We start from the raw sequence: 19,526 nt of genomic DNA, 5'->3' as shown, positions 1-19,526 counted from the left end.
ACAAATTCCTAGTGTAAGATCTTCCTACTTCAGTTACAACTTCCAGACGGATGGCTTGCTGTGCCTATGATCCATTCCCTTGATGTATCATAGATTAAAAAAATAAAAAAAACTAGACTTCTGAGGGCCTGAGCTGCCAGTAACTAGTAACATAAGATCAAGCCAAAAATCCAAGTCAAAATCCAAATCCTCCCAATCCAAGTCCACTTCATGTCATGAATAGAATGTGCAGTTCATCATTACTTCATTTTCTATTTTTTTCAATACAGCTACTGAATGTGACTATAATTTGTTTATTATAAAAAGCAAATACCTACAGTAGTAGACACAGAGAGTTTCAAGGACAAGGTTGACCGATTTCAAAATTTAGCAATATCAGCAAACAATCTACCTTTAAGTATTCGATGCAAATTATTTTGGCTTAGCAATCGAAACAAATATACTGGTAGAGGCCAACCGCTTAAGGATGTATTGTTAGTGTATAGCTCATAATGTCATCATAATGTAGTCAAGGACACAAATATACCTAACTGTGCATAAAATACACTCTAACAATAGCATGTCTTTCACTTTTGAGATCTGAGTCGAGGATGACTGAAAAGATTTACAAGAATGGGCTGAATTTGTAAGATGTACAACCAAAATGCTCTGCCTCTCCGTTCTGACCTCCATCAAGAATCAAAGCACACAACTTCTTTTGACTTTTGCTCTTGTTAGGGATTGCTACAATGGATTGAATGTTCTGCATATTGATTTTGTATGGGTTTTACATCAGATGCCCTTTCTGACCCAATCAGCACTATGAGTGGCTGGGGCCATGTTGGCGATCTGATGTTCAGTGTCAAGGGATCCTCTGGAATGTGATGATGTCAGGGATTGATCCAGTTTCTTTTCAGTTGGAGGGCGAATGACTGTACCCACAACTCCACCTCCAAATCTCAAGAGCAAAACTCAAAAACTAGGGCAGAACATATAATCAAATTTGCGATAAAATCTCAATATCATAACACACAATTTTGTAGAGCACTTACAGCACTTGACTATGCTTTAATCTGCTGTGCGATGGCCTCTGGTTAGACAGAAGAGCCAGAAGCAGGATCAGCTGAAACTTTATTCTAGAAGAGGAACAGCCCATGAACGCTGTGGCAATACTGTTTTGGTTTTTTTTTAAGAAAAGAACATGCTCCACAATCCCAGTTGTGCAGAGCATGCCATGCTAACGTTGCTACTTCACGTAGTAAAACTACAAACTTGTTTCAGGAATTCACACCATAGAGCCATGTACGACAGCTGTGTGGCTAAATTCTCAAGCACTAGTGCACCACACAAGCCAAAAAGCCAAAGACATCCCCTGAAATGTTTGAAAATGTCACTCCATATGAGTGGCAGTAACCAAGTTGTTGGCTATAGATATGGTGCCAGCATGATGACCAAACCTGGGTTCAAGACATTGACAAACTGTACAGCAGGCACATAAGCCACTGCTGCATCATGACACGCATCTTAAGCAACAAACGTTTTGTGATTTTCGGTTTTCAATAATTAAAGCAATATGTTTGGATACTAGGAAGTTGGAACTATCTGCCTATCAGAGCCCTGATTAGAGCCATTAATGTTCCAGAGCAGAGACGTCGTTACTCATTAGTCTCAGTTCACAAATCTGTAGTAAGAGATTGGTAATTTATCTAACCTTGAAAGAGATGCTATAACGAGCAACAACATCAGATCGGTATTACCTTTCTTTAACCCCTTCGGCGAGTTTAACTGTCCCACTTTGAAATGGAGCAGGAGCGAGCTGTGCTAACACTGAAGTTAGTTTCTGAATCACCACAAGACTGAAGAACCGCTCTACTGCATTTCAGAGCAGTAAGGCCTTAGACCAGGTCCAGTTAAAGAAAACACAATACCTAAACTGCCAAAACTAGAAATAAATTAACTCTGGAACACATTCCATTGTATTATTCACTTTGTAAAAATGTTAGTACTATTTCACTGCATTTTCATTGGTCCCAATATTAGTTAACTCTTAGTTAACACTATTAGTTAACCAGTTAACTATTTTAACTGTGTATAACCTTCCTTGTTTTGTCATAATTTCATATTTAAACTTGTTTTTGAGGTATAAGATCTGTTGGTTGGTGGTGTTGAAGCGATCTGGTTAAAACTAAAAACAAAAAGAGCAGGCCATACATTATTATCAGTCTGTATATTGTATTTACTGACTAAATTGATATATGAAAATAAATATTGAAACAAAGATGCTAAATGTGTATAATAGTATGTTAGTATTATATCCACCCATTGGGTTTTAATGAAAAAGTAAAAAAAATGGTATAAATCATAATCGCAATATTCGGGGGGAAAAAAATGGCAATTAGATTATTTTCAAAAAACTTACAGCCCTATCAGAAACTATGCCTCCAGAATAACACTTCCAACATAGAAACACATGCATGCCCAAAACCAGCAGATGTGATGCAATCCTGCTGACATTAACATACAGCAAAGGCACATATTGCAGGCAGGAGATGAACACGGTTTTCCTCATGTTCCATCTGAGTGACAAGGCGTCAAACCACCTGGAGCATTTATGACATGTGAAAAGCAGTAAAAAAATGATTACCTATCCAACAGAAGGCATCAATTCTCAATCCCTTCTGTTTCCTCAACTGTCAGCAACAAGGAAGCACCACACCATTATTAACTTTCATTACACTACTTTCAGAATCCAGTCTTTTTTTGGCTGGAGCTGTCTCAAATACACTCTTCTTCAGCCGAAAACAGGCTGATCTCGTCCGTTATGCCGGTGCAACTTACAGAGGGGTTACTCCCGACAGCTGATGGCAGATCCACCTCTACCTGCTCGCCTTCAACACCAGTCACATGAGAAAAAGAGCACATAGCTTGACTGACAGACGGGACAACAAATAATTTCCCTTGGCCCATTAAAAAAAAAAAATGGTTGCATGTTTTTTTCAGTGCCTCAGCCTCCGCACACCGCAGACATTTTTCCATTTCAATCTCAGACCACTTCTTGAATTATTTATTACTCGGATGTACCCTATATTTTAACCAATAAAAGCAAAAATGCTTCTAGAAATGATCACCTACTCACCCTTTAATTCCAGATTTCACATAAATGTATAAAATCCATGTTATTCACTACAAAACACACGCATATAATTAAACTGGCAAGGCTATTGTTTAAGATAATTTAGCTAAAGCTTTACAATTTGCCCTCTAGATATTATCTAATCCATTTAATATATAATTATGCTTTAGTAAGCTATTCACTAACAGTCAGTGGATAATTATGCTTTAATATACGGGTGTTTTTAAGTGTAAATGATGTCAAATTAATTTCTAAATAAGTAGCACAAGAGTCAGACATGCATCCACTAAATTCTGCGACTAAAAGTCTTACACAGTTACAGTTTTGTCTTGATATTGTCGGAGAGAAAACGAAAGAGATCAACATTATCATCACAATGCACTAATGGCTGCACTCCCACTGCGTTTCCCTCTCTTGCACGAGGAACACCCCTGCACATCGGATTGCACGTGAAGGATTAAAAGGCTATCCCACGGAAAATCCTGGGGCTGGTGTGCCTAAGAACACTACTTCAAAAGATAAGCACCTCTCACATCAAATTAATCACCTTAATCAAGTATGGGCGTGCGGATGTTATTAAAATGTAATTTCACACAAAACTCCCTCAATTAGACTTATGTAACAACACATTTAACAAGTTAGAGGGGTCTCATTCAAAGCCTGCATCGTGGCATCAGATTACATAACAGATGATTCAGAGTAGAAGTTGTTCTTGCTGTCCATGAGAGAGAGAGGGAGGGAGCGATAGAGAGATAGAGAGAGAGAGGGAGGGAGGGAGAGATAGAGAGAAAGAGGGAGGGGGAGCGAGCATAAATTAAATAAAGAAAGATTGCCCACCAATGTCCCTGGTGGAGTTTAAATATTGCTCATGGTTTTCTGTAAACCACCAACTCCCCCATACCACCACGCAAAATAAAAAAAAAGAAGCATTTTTTATTTTTTTTGCAGTGTACCTTTAACTGAGAGATGGTGATACAGCCCAGGAGGCTTAGTGTGCGTATTAGTGTGTGCCAAGCATCACTCCCCATCAACAACAAACACGTCCCATCCAAGCAGAGGGTCGACACGACTGCACATAGACATGTATAATCCCCGCATGTTCACACACACACACACACACACACACACACACACACACACACACACACGCAGGGGCGAGGTGTAAACGTCCTCACTTATAACACAGTTTTAAAGCCCCCTCTCTGCATCCTTTTTTTTTTTTTTTTTTTTGTAATGTGCAATAATGCCAAGTCAGCGCACAGGCTTGTCACGCGATGACCACATCGCTTTGTGCCCTTGTGTGTGTGTGTGTGTGTGTGTGTAGGGAACAGGTTTATCCTTCATTAAGCCTGAATTATGGTCCCGCGTTAAATCGACGCACAGCCGACGCCGTAGGGTTACGGCGTAAGGACGCGGCGACGCGCTACGTACGGTGCGCGTCGCCGCGTTCCTTACGCCGTAGGCTCTGCGCGGAACCATAAATCAGCCTTTAGCAGCAGACGCAGCGCGTCTACCTGCCTGCGGGCGGAGGAGGCAGGCAGGCGCCCTGCGGTCCGACCAGGGAACAAGCCTGCAAAATGGGCATTGTAGTCGGAGAAATAACAACACAACACTGTCTGAATTAAACTCGTGGAGTTTCAATAATAATATTATTAATAATAATAATAATAATAATAAAAATCATCATTACCTGCACAGCCCACGAGTAGCAAAGCTAAGAAAATATCCCTGGACTGGACCATCGCAACTCCCCGAGTAACCGTTGGACGTTAAGTAGCGCAGCTAACGTCTAATCTCCGGCTCGGTCCCCTACGACACTGGCCTCTGGTTTACTCTCAGCATCTGTTCCTCCTAATCTATATATGTGAACTGGCGGGTGATGAGTGTGAGCAGCAGCGTCTTTGATGACAGGCAGCGGTCGCAGATAAGCGGTGATGAGCGCCAGTGCACAGTTCAAAGTCTGACTGACAGGCGGAGCCTCCTCACACACGGGGATTACTCCGCGCAGTCAATGAAGGGGGATCTTCTGGCAAAATAGTGCGCCAGCCTCAAAGAAAAAGCACTGTGGTGGGGAAATCCCTGCGAGCACAATGATCGTGCGATATCAGCCTTTTGCTGTTCGATGATAATGATTAAGAATACAAAAATAAGAGATGTGAGATATTACGTTGAAGGTTTATTCCCGAGACCACAATAGATTTAGTTTAGTTTAGTTTATTTGCACATAAAACAGAACCTGTATAAACAGTAAAAACAATGGTCAAATTAAACATTGTGCAGGAGAGGTGGAAGCCAAAAAGGCTTATGAAAATGTCTCCCCTTTATAAAACAGCAGTAGTAGCAGCTGACTTCAAAGCAAAAACACAATATAGAAATGCATAATATAAAACAGAAAATGAAAATTTAGCATGATAAAGAAAAACAATACTGAATTATTGAAAGATGGGAAAAATGATGAAGATGTAGGATAATTGCATGAAAAGAAGTACAATTTAACAACTCCAGAAGCGATTCTGATCTTAACTAAAGAATTATTTTAAATATAAAAAAGTGTTTTTTGAACAAAGCCAGTGAAGATATTGATTTTAGTGATGTAGGTAAATTGTTCCATAGGGAGGGTCCTCTGTATTTTTAAAGTGCGTTGATTGTGTGAAGTCCGGCATAAAGTGTCATGTCTGATATGAATGGATGTCTGAGGAAAACTTAAAAAAATTCTGGAAGCTGAGTGGCAGGTCATGAGATGAATATACATACTTATACACAAACACACAGGTATGATAGATGTTCACATTGAAGACAGATAACAAATTACATTTTCTAAAAAGAAGAATAGAAGATTCTGTTTTTTTGGCAAAAGTAACCATTCTCAAAAAATTTCTTTTGGGCTAGCAGGATCTTATTGAGAAAAGTAGGACATGCAGAATTGCAATACACAATATATGGATAAATTAAGCTATAAAAACAAGTTAAAATACAAGATTGATTCACCGGTGATCGTATTCTACTCAAAATACCCGATTGACCTCATAGTTTTTTTACAGAGAAGTTCAGTATGGCTCTTCCATGTTAATTTTCCATCCAACTATGACACCTAAGAATTTAATAGAAGAAACTTGAGTTAATTCAACATTGTCTATGAATATTTTTTCCTCTTCCTTAGTGTATCTTTTATTTTTATTACAAAATATCATTAAATTTGATTTGGATGTATTAGGAGAGAGTTTATTCATCTGAAACCGCTCATATAGCTCATATTTCACACTTTCAGCAACACATTGGGATGAAGGTTCCCCTCAAGACACACCTATCATAAGCTTTTGTAACTGGGTGCTTGAACATACTGTGTATTTTTTTATTCAAACACCTTAGAGCCGTTCTGGGTTGTCATTAGGGATTAGATAGATTTATGTATTGTACCCTTGGGTAAATTTGGTTTACAGTGAGTGCTTCCTCATACAATCCAAAACCATACACTCAACAACACAGGACAAGATAAAGTGACAACAGTGTTTTGGCAAAAAGAACAAAGAACAAATAGGACGGCCCCAAGATGAGAAGCAAGATAAGTTAAAACATCAGTAGATAAAAACACTAAAATATTCAAACCAAGCCAAAGGATAAAAAATTTGCCTTTTCATAAAAACAAGATAAAGGAAACAATACTAAACATAAATACAAGGTTATGTTGCAATTTCTCGATAGATAGAGCCAGCTATCCTCTGTAACTGATTAGTATACAGGTATTCTGGATGAAGCTGAGACTCACCAATCAGCTTGCTTGACCATTTCACGATTTGGTTTAAACAATTTTTGTTTTTAAAGGACACATTTCCAAACCATGAAGCAAGACAGAAAGATAAAACTGATTCTATAAAAGCACGATAAAACAAGATCAGCATGGTCCTGGCAATGTTAAAAGTGGACAGTTTTCTCAGACAAAACAGGCGCTGGCATCCCTTTTTGTACACAGCTTGACAGTTTGCCTCAAAGTTCCATTTGTTGTCGATGACAGTTCCAAGATATTTATACGTGATTAAACAGTTGTTTAAATGAATTGTAAATGTATGTTACCGTAGTGTGATTTGCATTAACAGACCATATTCATTTCTTAATGATAAATGCACAAAAAGTGTTGATGGATATATGTCACCCTTTGATGGTAAAAATGCATTAATAAATAATTTTTTCCATTTATCAATTTAACCAGAAAGTGAAGCATTTTTTACCATTATCATATCCATTAGGTTAGAAGCACCACAGTATTTTTTTTTTTTTTTTTTTTTTGGGGGGGGGGGGGGTTCAAATACATGGCCAATTTAACTAAAAATTGTTTCTTTTTTTATTAATGACTGCTAATTTATTGATTTTCTATACCTCCTTAATCCTATATGGGGTCACAGAGGACAGATGTCACCAGTCCATTGCAGGACCACATTATATATAGACAAACAACCCCACACACACTCAGACCTACAGGCAATTTAGAATTAACAAACCAAGTAACATACATCTTTTTGGGCTGTGGTACAAAGCTGGAGTACCTGAACAAAACCCAAACAAGCACATGGAGAACCTGTAAACACCACACTCCTGTGTCCGGGAACTGAACCAAGAATCTTCTTGCTAGGAGGCAACAGTGCTAACCAATAAGCTGCTGCACATTGGTGCAAAATTGACGCAAGTGATTATACAATTATATGCTCTCTTAATTATCAATTGCTTATGTCTAGTCAATTAAGCTAAATTGTTTTACTCCCAAAACATCCAGTGATCAATTCTGCGCATACAATGGATCAAGCAGTTTTCATAGCTAGACAATCACATTTTTCCAGTTTGTTCGGGTGATGAAGATAGCTTTTTTTCTATTAAAGAGGACCATTCAAAGTGTTGGATGCATCAGTAATTAATTAGTTCTCTAAATTAGCATAAATCTGCATCTTGCAAGCCTTCACTTTCCAAACATAATGCAATCAAATCAGAAGATGCCATAAAGAAATTTACAAGGTCAAGAAGAGATGTAAGGAGAAGACGAGCAAAAAGTAGGGAGAAGTAGAAGAAACCAAAATGAGAAAATAACATTTTAGATAAAATAAGGACAGCAACTGCGAGCCATTATGATCAAAGCTGGGTAAAAAGCGTAACTTTGCCCCAAAGCATTCAAATGTGGTTTGTCAATAAACTGAAACATAAACAATTAAAGCCTAAGCATGAATCCTGACCTGTGCATGAAATCTATCTCCCATATCCAAAAAAGTGGTACTTCATTAACAGCTTTTTCTCACAAATCTTTAAATGTAGCACCAATAATGTTACAGCATATCTTCACAATGGGTTTTTTGTTTTTTCCTGCAATTAATGTTGACAGTCTTAACTTTAAAAACATAAAAAAGCTAGAATGTAATCATTTGTGCAAACCCCATGATCTTCAGTATTTATAAAATACTGGGAATTGTGACTGACTCTTTAATAGATTTTAAAAGCAGAATTGCAGTTGGTCCCATCAGGCCATAGGCTCAGTTTCCCTAGGAAACACTAGACAGGTGTATTTTGTTCCTTCTACTATTATACTATTAATTGAATTGCAATATTTCATTACCTTAGCCTAATTTGTACTATTCTACTATGTGATTTAAAGTGAGTGTGTAGAGTATAGTGAGGTTTTTTTGAATGTGGGGTTGTGTCTGGGTGGTTTGTTCTGCATCATGTGCGTTACTCTCCTGGCTCTAAGGCACAATGACCTACAGGGAAATTAAAGTTTTACTTTCCCTTATACCTAGAGTACCTTGTTGAAATTGATACAGAAAGTGAAGGCTTGCACACTACCAAACACTGATTTCAAAACCTTATTTTTGGTTCACATCAAAAAAATATGTTGAGTCCAACATAGTCAACCTGCTGAGACAGTTGGTAAACAATAACAAAGGACCAGAAGAAATAACAAATAAAAAAAGTAAAATAATGTAAATTAGGTATAGGCTTCTATAAGAGGACATGTTGTTTTTATTCAATAAGAATTGCATTGAGAAATCCACTTAATTATTTTCCATGTTCAAAAGATCTACAGCAACTGAGAAAAAGTGTGAAGCCAAAGCTTTGTCACAAACAGTGGGCTGTGAACACTTCCAGCTCAGATGGCAACATTTGAAAACTAGGTTATTTCCGTCTTCACTTCTCCCTGTACTTCAGATGAAACAAAATGGATCAAGAAATCAAATTAGTTATTTGACAAAAATTCGTTTTTCATTGAAGAAATGAAATTCATATATTCATTTTTCTTCTTCTGCATCCCAAAGAGGGTTGTAGGGTTGCTAGAGCCCCAACTTAGCTGTCACTGGGAGAGAGGAATAAGTTGAGACAAAATCGCATTAAAAAAAAAATCCTCTTAGACTCTGATTTATTGAAAAGAAAAATAAATCACTGTTCATAAATATGGCATTAAGTGCTACAGTAAGTTTCACACATAGTTGAAATACAGTAAGGCAAACCACTGTCATTTAGTTTGTGTTCTGTTGATGTGGTGCTGCTGTTATTCACATACTTTCCTGACCTCTCTCAGCCAACCACTGACTAAAGAGTGCTTCACGCTAAAGACTGCCCATTTTTTAGGCTGTAAATTGAATTAGAGAACAGAGAAGCGAGTGAAGAGTGTGTTCGGTCTTCCTGCAGGGCAGGAACAAATCATATTGTAGCTCCAAACGGCCTGAGAGATGCTTTGACTTTTATTTGCACTGTGGGGCTTGCAAAAGAGCTGCAATGTGCCAAAATCTGATAAACCCAAATCAGACTGCGGCCTGGCCAAAAAAATTTATTGTGGTCAAAATCGTGCACATTTGCCTCAGCCTATCCTTTTACAGATATTCACTCCAAGCATACCACCGAAGGGAGTGTAGACCCGAAGACATGCACAGACACTCTTTCCTCTACTCAGCAGCCATCTGCAAAGACGTAACGCTTAGGGAGAAGGGGAGAGAAAGGGAATAAGGATGTGTACTCGGTGGAGCTTCAAACTGCAGTGATTTGACCGACGTTCGTGCCTCATCATCAGACAGGAAAAGTATGACTCAGGTGATGACTCATTCATATAAAAATGCCCCACACATTTAGTGTAGTCTTTAATTCAGTGTGCGCTGAAGCTGAAAGGTAAATGAACTTGTTTTTTGTTCAAATGTTTCCTTATTGTTAGCTAAGCTAATTTTCAATTCAATTTTCTTTTCAAGGATGAAAATTAGGATAAATGTATGAATCTACTCCTAGTTCAATGGGTTTTGTCTGAGTGCGCTCTCTTATATCCTCTCCAAATTATGCATGTTGGTAATCTAGTGATCCTAAATTGTACATAGGAGTAAATGTGATCGTGCAGTCTTGATTGTCATGATCCTGTAATACCTGATGACAGTTGGAGAAGGCTCCAGCCCACTTCCCTGCATCCCTCAGCAAGATGAAGCGCGTATTGAAAAGTGATGCATGAACAGATTTAAATCTTCAGCTTGAGGAAGTTTGCACGGCTATGAATTCTCACACGTCTTGTCAGCTATATTCTAAATAAAAATCCTAACTGGAGACTTCTTTTTCTCTCCGTCCGCAGGAAACTGACAACTTCTTTCCATCTGAGAACTCTGTCTAGCTGAGCATGATTATGCTTTAACGTTTGTTGTAATATACCTGTATGTCACCCTCATCTCCCATGTGGCAGCATAACGTAGGCTGCCAAATACCTTAATCTTACTGTTTTTTAAGAATATTTTGGAGAAAAAGAACTTGTCCATGCAGTCACGCTGAGCTATCGACTTAAATATTGTTGAGCTGAATATGTCTTTCATATTCATGTTTATGTGCTAAAGTTTTCCTGAATTCCCATGAAACTTCAATTCTATCCATCTCTGTATTTACCTATGTATGTACTGTATGTATGTACTGTATGTATGTACTGTATGTATGTACTGTATGTATGTACTGTATGTATGTACTGTATGTATGTACTGTATGTATACACTCATCCATCCACCCACCCACACCCGACACCCTAAGAAGGTTAAAATAGCCCCTCTTACCTCCTCCACCTCTGTAACAGGTCACAGTATGTTTGAATGTTTCTTTTCTCGGTCATGAGATAAAAGCAGAGGTCGGCAGTACAGGGAGAAGTACATGGACAATATGTTCAGTGAGTAACAGTCTAAGTAATGAGGGAGAGAGGGAAGCTGTGATTACTGGATTGTAGCCTATACTGCTTGGAAAAAATGCTTCTCTATGAGACTCATGGTGTGGATTACATAATCAATAAGGTTCAGACAAAAGAAAATCGAACAAAAACACACTGGAGCTGAAGGCAGGGTGAAAATAGTCTGTGGTAATAGCATGTGTCAATTATTTCACCGCGAGCACATGTCTTTCTGTAAATAAATGCTTCCAAGGTGGCAGTTTCTCCTTTAGGTTAATATATTTTTCTTTAAATGGACAATAAAAGCAGGGCAGCACGGTGGCTTAGTGGTTAGCACTGTTGCCTCACAGCAAGAAGGTCCCCGGTTCGACTCCCAGGCCCAGGCATGGGTCTCTCTGTGTGCAGTTTGCATGTTCTCCCTGTGCTTGCGTGGGTTCCCTCCGGGTACTCCTGATTCCTCCCACAGTCCAAAAAGATGCAGGTTAGGTAAATTGGTGATTCTAAATTGTGAGTGTGAGTGTGCATGGTTGTGTGTATACTGTATATGTGGCCCTGCGATGGACTGGTCACCTGAAATGAGCTGGGATAGGCTCCAGCAGACCCCCGTGACCCTTCAAAGGATAAAGCCTATAGATAATGGATGGATGGATAGACAATAAAATCTACATTGTTAATGTCATGACATCAAAAAACACTTTCAGGTCAGCAGCAGAACTTGCTGAAACCAATTTTTCCCAGCCTCAGTCGACAAAGCAAAGATGAATTCAAAAATCTTGGCTCAGGTAACAATACTGAATTTGACAAAAAAAAGTAACAATTGCACATTTGTATATTGTGAATTTAGTTTTGTGTTATCTTACTTGTAAACATACCTTTCTAGGCTATTCTCTCTCCCCAACCACTAGTATTGTAAGACCTACTTTTTCCTTTTATTTATTTTTCTTTTTTATCTTCCTTTACCATCAAGATCCACTCCTGTGCTTCTTCAGCGTGGTGATTGTGCTGCAGGCAGGCTCCGTGCTGTCTGCCTCTTCACGTGATTGGATGATTTGTTGATTTTTATTCCCAGTTCCTCACCGTTACCTCGAAGGCAATTGGACAATCACAAACATTTCATGTCCAAGATATTTAAGGAATATACATATATATATATATATATATATATATATATATATATATATATATATATATATATATATATATATATATATATATATATATATATATATATATATATATATATATATATATATATACATACAAATCAACAACAACAACTGAGTTACAATAATTGGTTCCCTTTGATTGAGACAACAGAAGGATGTTTTGAAGTGTTTGCTGGTATGACATTTTCCCTCATTTTGGCAACGTCTGAATAGAAATATGCAGCGTATTGTGAAAGCAAAAAATTCACGTTTTCAGCACGTTTTCAGAGCTACAGTACCAACTCAAAAATTTCAATATAATTAACTCAGTCACTTTATTTTGGGCAGTGGAAGTCCTAAAAATAAATTACATCTGATTAATTTAAGGTAATATATTATAATAACAATACTTCTTTTGTACTTGATATGGTATTTTTGGGTGTTTGAAGACATTAACAACTCAAAAACTCAACAACGCTAAATCTTTCCCCCTTTTTTTGTAAGATGCCAAGTTTAATGATAACATAATTCATTGAGCCCTTTTCTCTTTTTGTAGAGTCTGGTGACATTACACACCATAATAAGTATAGTATCTATAAGTATCTAGCCTCCCCATCTTTATCTCCACCCGTCTCCTCATCAAGTTGCTGTACCCCAGAAGTGAGTAGCACAAAGCTTTCACACGACCATCAAAAGAGGCAGACCCCAAAGAACAGTAGTGGGTGGAATAGCGTGGAGCCATGTGGTCGACTCCACCCCCTTAGAAATGCTTCCTGAGACTAGTTCAGTAATGCCAGAGTTAAAAAGTGAGCCTTTGTGCTGTACTTCTGTGGTATTTTTCTTTTATCAAAGCATGCCACCAAGATTTCTTTAAAACCTCAGGAAATTGTCGACTTTTCACGAAAAGGTCTCCACACGACCTCCATTGATATTTGTAGTTTGCTTGAGCAACAACAATTTAATTGAAAAAAGAATTCTCATTCAGTACAAAAGCAAAGGCTAATGGTGTTTTCAGTGTTACAACAGTAAAATCAATTCAAAAGCAAAAATGCACAAATGTCAAAGCTTCTCGTTACTCCAATCCAAGCATGCCGCAGTGTAACCGAATGACCCTGTGAAAAGCTCTGAGAAAACCTGACCAGCTGCATTACAACATTACCACCTTCATCGCTGAAAGACTGTTCGTCCTATAATCGCAGACCCAGGAGGTGTGTATCAGTTAGCATCACAGGGAGATGGTGTTGTCACACAGTGGACTCATTGTCCTGAGACTCGGTCCTGCTGCGCACACAAGGCTCCTTTGTGGACTGCTGATATTAATCTGCAAAGGCAGAGATGCGGAGGACTCTGACGAAGCTAACGTATGACCACACGTATCAGAACACATAGACCTTACACAGACTTAACCAAGTGCATTTTTATGATGTAATAACAAAACCAGAGTGGACGGAGTATCCAATCCTGAACAGCTCTCCAACCATAAAGATTTCATTCTTCAGAGATGACTTATATGGAGGCCTGTTGTCACCACTGCAGACATTAAGTGTAAGTGCCAGATGCTTCAGCTAGCCTCAAGTACAAAGAGGGCTTATATTCCAGTGTTTTCCAGTCAAGACAAGTGACGTTGCCTCTTCCCTGCCTCTTTATTTCAATACAGAATATCAGACAAAATGTTCTGTGACCACTGACCAACAGACTCTTCTAACATCCCTAAAAAAAAGAAGAAGAAAAAAACACTTACATTTGAAACTAAAATGTCAAAATCCAGCTGAAAACAGTATTAACTATTTGGAGAAGTCCATAATGGACAGTGTCACTGTATTATGTACAGTATTCCTTGACAATAGTCTGGTAAATTCATGCTGTATGTTTTCCCAGATTTACAGAAATCAAGGATAACAGCTAAATAAAATAAATAGGCACAGATGTGTCAACACTGTATATATTTACATACAAACACAACACAAACTGGCTCATCCACAAATTAGGGCTGCATCTTATTATGCCGCTGGCTGTGCTTTATTTTTGTATCTAATCTACACATTAATAACGTTTAAAATGTTAATATCTTTAGATTTTAAACTTTACTGGAAGTCGACCCTGTGTCGTTGGAGGGCAAATGTTTCTTTTGTATCTGCTTCCACCTAGTGATACGGAAACATCACAGCATGCATATGTATCCGAGCATAAATCGACACGTCCAGAAACGGGACATTATTGCTGTAATGTGGTCTTTCTGCCAGGTGGGGGAAGCAAATATCTACTTAAACAGATTTCTCTTTCTCCCAGGAAAATGTATGCATGGACTGGAAACAAAGGTGATTAGAAATTAATTGACTCAAATGTTGATCACTTTTGGGCTCTGAAAGAGGAGTCATTTGTAAAATGGCATATAATAGATAGTAGATTTTTTTTCCTCTTTGCCAGCTGCACGTGACCCAGCTCTCCATTTGAGAGAAAGTTTAATACACACACCAAATCACTTGAAGTCAGCCATGTGCACTGAATCGGGTGTGGCTGATGTGTTGTCTTCAGAAATTATCCTTGTCAGTAATTGGAGAATGAAATCTTCCTCCATAGTTCAGTTAATTGCATTTCTTTTCATTTTTCCACATGCTTTTTGCCACTACATTCGCACTCTCTGCCTATGGTCGAGGAGTGTGCAGATGTATTTCATCAAACTGAAACACAGAGGTTGTTTGCAGCAGCATGATGTCCACTGGATCGAGGCAAAAAAGAAAATCTTACAACTGCAGCTGCTGCTTTTTCTGGGATTCTGCTTCTGATAAACAGCTCTCATGGCCATTTTCCCCCCAGCTCCATCAGTGCGGTAAAAAGTATTCACCTTGTCTTGCACCATAGAAACATTCATCACTGTCATCACCTTCAAAACATACTATGCAAATGCCTCATTGCTACACCTCTATAACAAAGTCTTGCAATAAATCCTTAATATGTACAAAAACAACAATCTGTTAATGATGTTCAATGAGTTCGGTACAGATGTTGCATCTGGGGAGGTGTTATACATCCATCACAATGGAACTTCATTGGTGGCAGCCTGTTGCAGCAGCTCCGGTCCTGTTGCCGTTTCTCTTGCATCATCTTGAGATTTTTTCAACTGAGCTTGTTTTCTGTTAAAACACAGATTTCTGAAATATTTTCCAAAAGCGGTTTGGATGCTTTGCTGCTTAAAGGATTTCTGCTGGTAATTCTGGTACTTTTCAACATCTGTTATGATGAGTAACTATGACAATGGGAGAGTTGTTTACATGTGGGAGCAGATGACTGAAGCTTTCCAGAGACCAGCTAATACCGGAATAAGACTTCAAATCCACTGAATGGAAGAGGAATCGTCAAGGAAGAAAGATGGGAGTAAAATGAAGAGAAAGGGAGAAGAAGTACAAACCATTTGTTCTCTCAGTTGTCATGAAACATGAAATCACTGATGTGAGAATCACTAATGAAGACAAAGCGGGACCGTTGGGAATTAAGTTCTATTAGATCCACCAAGACATAGCAGCGGGACTGTATTCTGGACTCAAACACCTCTCTACCTGCCTTTAAGCCGAGACTGACATACAGTAAAAGCAGAACAATTCTGGGCAAAAACTGTTTGCAGAGAAAAATGTAAGAATGTGTCCACATTTAAGAAGTATTAGCAGTTCTGCTGTAATAGTTGATGTTTTTGAAGGTACAAACTGAATCCACTCTTGCTAGTGATCATGCTTAGAACTTGCGTATACTGTATATGTAGAGTGCACATAAATATCACTTGTTATGATCAGACTTTACATTAGCATGCTTCACAATAAGTAGATAGCTTTAAAACCTATATTTTACATGAGAATAAATGATCAATTGAACACATTTTTTTTGACTGATGCCGATTTTACATAATTCACAAACAGCTGAAACAGGGATTGCTTCCAATTCATAAAATAATTTTATAATTACTTTAAAAAACATGATTTTTTTTCCTTAACGTCACCTTCTTCTGCAGATTTAATTATTGCATTTACAAAAAAGTGGGTCAACAAATTTTAAATAGTCTGCATTTAAGGAAATAATTGTACTATAACTATTATTCCTACCCAATATTCCCTAAAATGTGTGTCAAAAGTAATGATGTGTTAAAAGGAATCAGTCCCCCAGCTGCCACACTGCATAGTGATAAAGCACATGTGCCAACAAGTTGGAAAGAAGCCTTTTTTAACTCTTCTCATGACATTATTTTACATGAAAGGAAAAATAAAAAAGAGGACTGTTTCTGAAAGCAAAAATTATTCCAACTTCATGAGCAACAGTGTATAACTTAGTGTTAAACTTACCTTCGGGGTTTGCTGTTGACTCCCATGAGGGCATCTGTAATGAGGTATCATTGTAAAAGATCAAGGAATCTCTCTACTTTTAGATACCCTGGTTGTCTGCAGCAAATGGTTTTGTCAATGTAAAGGTATGCTTATGTTTATGTGTTTGTCTTTTTTCTTTGTATCAATCCATTTTCAGTTCACCCCTTGGGTGCTTCGTGGGAAAAAAGACTCGGCATCAACTGAATGAGTCATCTCTCCAGGCCTGCGTCTTGCCGGTCCCTGTCATGCCTGTAGCATACTGAGTAAAATAAATACTTTTTCTTTGATCCATTTCCGTTAAAATTACCCCTATCTCTGCATCTGACAAATATCTCCTCCTCTTGCTGTGTCTCTTTTTTCCCCGCCCTTGTGCCATGTCCACAAGTAGACCTGCGGGTTGAGGATGATTTATGCTAATCAAGGAGCAAAGGGAACCTGCTGCTAATCTGTGAGTGACTTCTATTCATGAAGACGCACGTTTTGAAGATCAAATCTTGGTTTTATGCAGCGTTTGTGAATCTGAAGCATACCTGTCAAGTTTTGGATTTAAAAATAAGGGACATTTCCGCCGCTGTCCCACCAGCCCAACCGAGGTCTAGTATCCGTTATATTTTATGAGACAGATTTACAAGAAATCTAAAGTAATTACCTGTCAACCACTTACAAACTACAATTATGTGCTCAGAATCTGATAGGCCTACCTTTGTTGATACTGAAATGCAGTGGACATTCCTATGTACAGTACAGACCAAAAGTCTGGACACACCTTCTCATTCAAACAAATGGGGATGTGTGTACAAACTTTTGGTCTGTACTGTATGTAATTCCTATAAAAGAGCTTAAATGAAAACACAAAAAGTGATTTTAAAGCATATTTTGAATGTTTTCAGTTTATATACACATTGTCTTCAAGTGAAACATTTACATTTTCTTTTAGTTTGTCATTTTCATTCATGTGAATCTCTGCCATTCCCTGACGGATTATACAGAAGCATGTTTCTGTGCCTCTAGCTACGCTGGTACTGCTGACGGACATCGTTCCTTTCCCCGTGAGAGACACTAAAATCGCAGTTACACATCTTTCAGAACTCGTAACTGTGCCCCGTCCTGTTCCTCTTTAGAAAAGTACATTTTCCATTTCCATTCCCAGATATTTACACGAAGTATTTGCTTTTTGGGCAGAAATCCTTTCTCTCTCGTTACATCCATCCATCTCTCTGATTTGTTGTTCCGAGTTGCCGGTAACCTCGTGACAATTACCACCCAGGCTACAGCAAGGGGCAGTTCTCGCGAGGCATGTGACAGTTCACTTTGGAGAGGCACAGTAATGCTTTTTAAAAATTATTATATTATAAAACGGAAGGTTACAGGGAAACACTAATACGGGAGGACGGCGGGAAAAAGGGATAAAATACGGTAGTTTCCCGGCCAAAATGGGAGACTTGACAGGTAGAAGTACGTTTTTAGTTTGGAAGTTATACATGTTTGAATGTACTCACAGATTCACCATGATTTCAGACCCAGACTGTAAACAAAGCAGCAGGGCTGAAAGGAAGGACTTCAGTGGCTGTTAACAGCAGATGGTTTATTCCTCGACGTGTAGCTGTAAAGGAGGGTCTCTGCACCTGGATGTTGAACTGCCTGCAGTCCCTTTCTGTCCACGGTGTCTACTGAGACAGTCGATGTGTCTTACCTGTCAAGTGTACTGTATGTGACATCATCAACTCACTTGGATCCGCAGCTATAAACACAACACCTCAAATGCATGATCTCTGGACATTTCTACAAGGCCTCCCTCTCTGCTCCGCTTCTACCTTTCCAACAGTTTGTCAGCTTCTTGTATTTATTCAGTGAATGTATCTTTTTATTCTCAACAAGGAAATATCACTCTGGGGATTCAAGTTTTATTATGTTCATTTAATTTCATTTGACTTCTGTTCAGTTTGCTTTGATACAGCTCTGTTCAGTTCAATTCCAAATTCTTGATCTAAATCCTACATTATATGCAGGACACTGCTTCCAGTCAACCAGTGCATCCAAGGTGCTTTCTGCAATCCAAGTAAGGAGATGAGGTCCAAACAAAACATGATGGATGAAATGAACACATGTATGGACAGTCTGAGATTAATTGGTAGCAATTTCTGTACAAACAGTAGGATACACTTATAACTCAGAAGAGTAGCAAATAGAGCAATTTGACTTGATTTAAGACTAGTGACAGGATTTGGCTGCATGCCTTTAATCTAGCTTATGTTATTAGGTGCCTAGTAGGAGACCTCAAACAGAGCAGCGTTCAGTGTGTTTCATTCACTTTGTCCAGCTTTAACAGGTTTTTCAGGTTGCAGTGTTTGTGTCAATGATGTTCTGGCCTCTATAATCAACACCAGACCAGCAGGTCTGCTACCCTGCGAGCCCACCTGGAAGTTAACTCTGCCACGCTTGGTTGGCTCCAGCCCCCATGATAACTTCAGCTGGGTTTTGAATGTGCCTTTAGATTGATCCCTGAAATAAGGTGCGCGCTACGCACAAGCAGACGCAGGACCTGAATAGACCTGGAAGAAAAAAGGAAACACTTTTAGTTCAACTCTCAGCAGAACCGAAGAACAAAAGTTAAGATCTTGAAGTCTACATCAGACAAAGACTGGAACTAAAGAACATGATGTGAAAGGGTTACAATTTAAAAACCTGGTAATATAAGGTTTCTCTGAATACTCCCATCAGTTGATTTTCAAAGGAACTAATTTTTTAGCCACTTGCAT

The 19,526-nt window shown here is 38.5% G+C and overlaps 1 protein-coding gene across 14 annotated transcripts in view; it reads right to left on the bottom strand.

Moving 5' to 3' along the window:
* Positions 1–5,091, bottom strand: part of ncam1b (neural cell adhesion molecule 1b) — a 90,186-nt gene extending 85,095 nt beyond the window's left edge. For all 14 annotated transcript variants that reach the window (XM_061719564.1, XM_061719565.1, XM_061719576.1 and 11 more), the window contains exon 1: positions 4,803–5,091. In XM_061719564.1, the coding sequence (XP_061575548.1) occupies positions 4,803–4,854 (52 nt within the window). In that variant the 5' untranslated portion in view covers positions 4,855–5,091. The remainder of the gene's footprint in view (positions 1–4,802) is intronic.
* Positions 5,092–19,526: the final 14,435 nt, after the last annotated feature.

This window comes from Cololabis saira, chromosome 4 (genome assembly GCF_033807715.1).
Source record: "Cololabis saira isolate AMF1-May2022 chromosome 4, fColSai1.1, whole genome shotgun sequence".
Taxonomy (NCBI): Eukaryota; Metazoa; Chordata; class Actinopteri; order Beloniformes; family Belonidae; genus Cololabis; species Cololabis saira.
The sequence above is the reverse complement of the archived record's forward strand: the minus strand, read 5'-3'. Positions and strand labels throughout refer to the sequence as shown.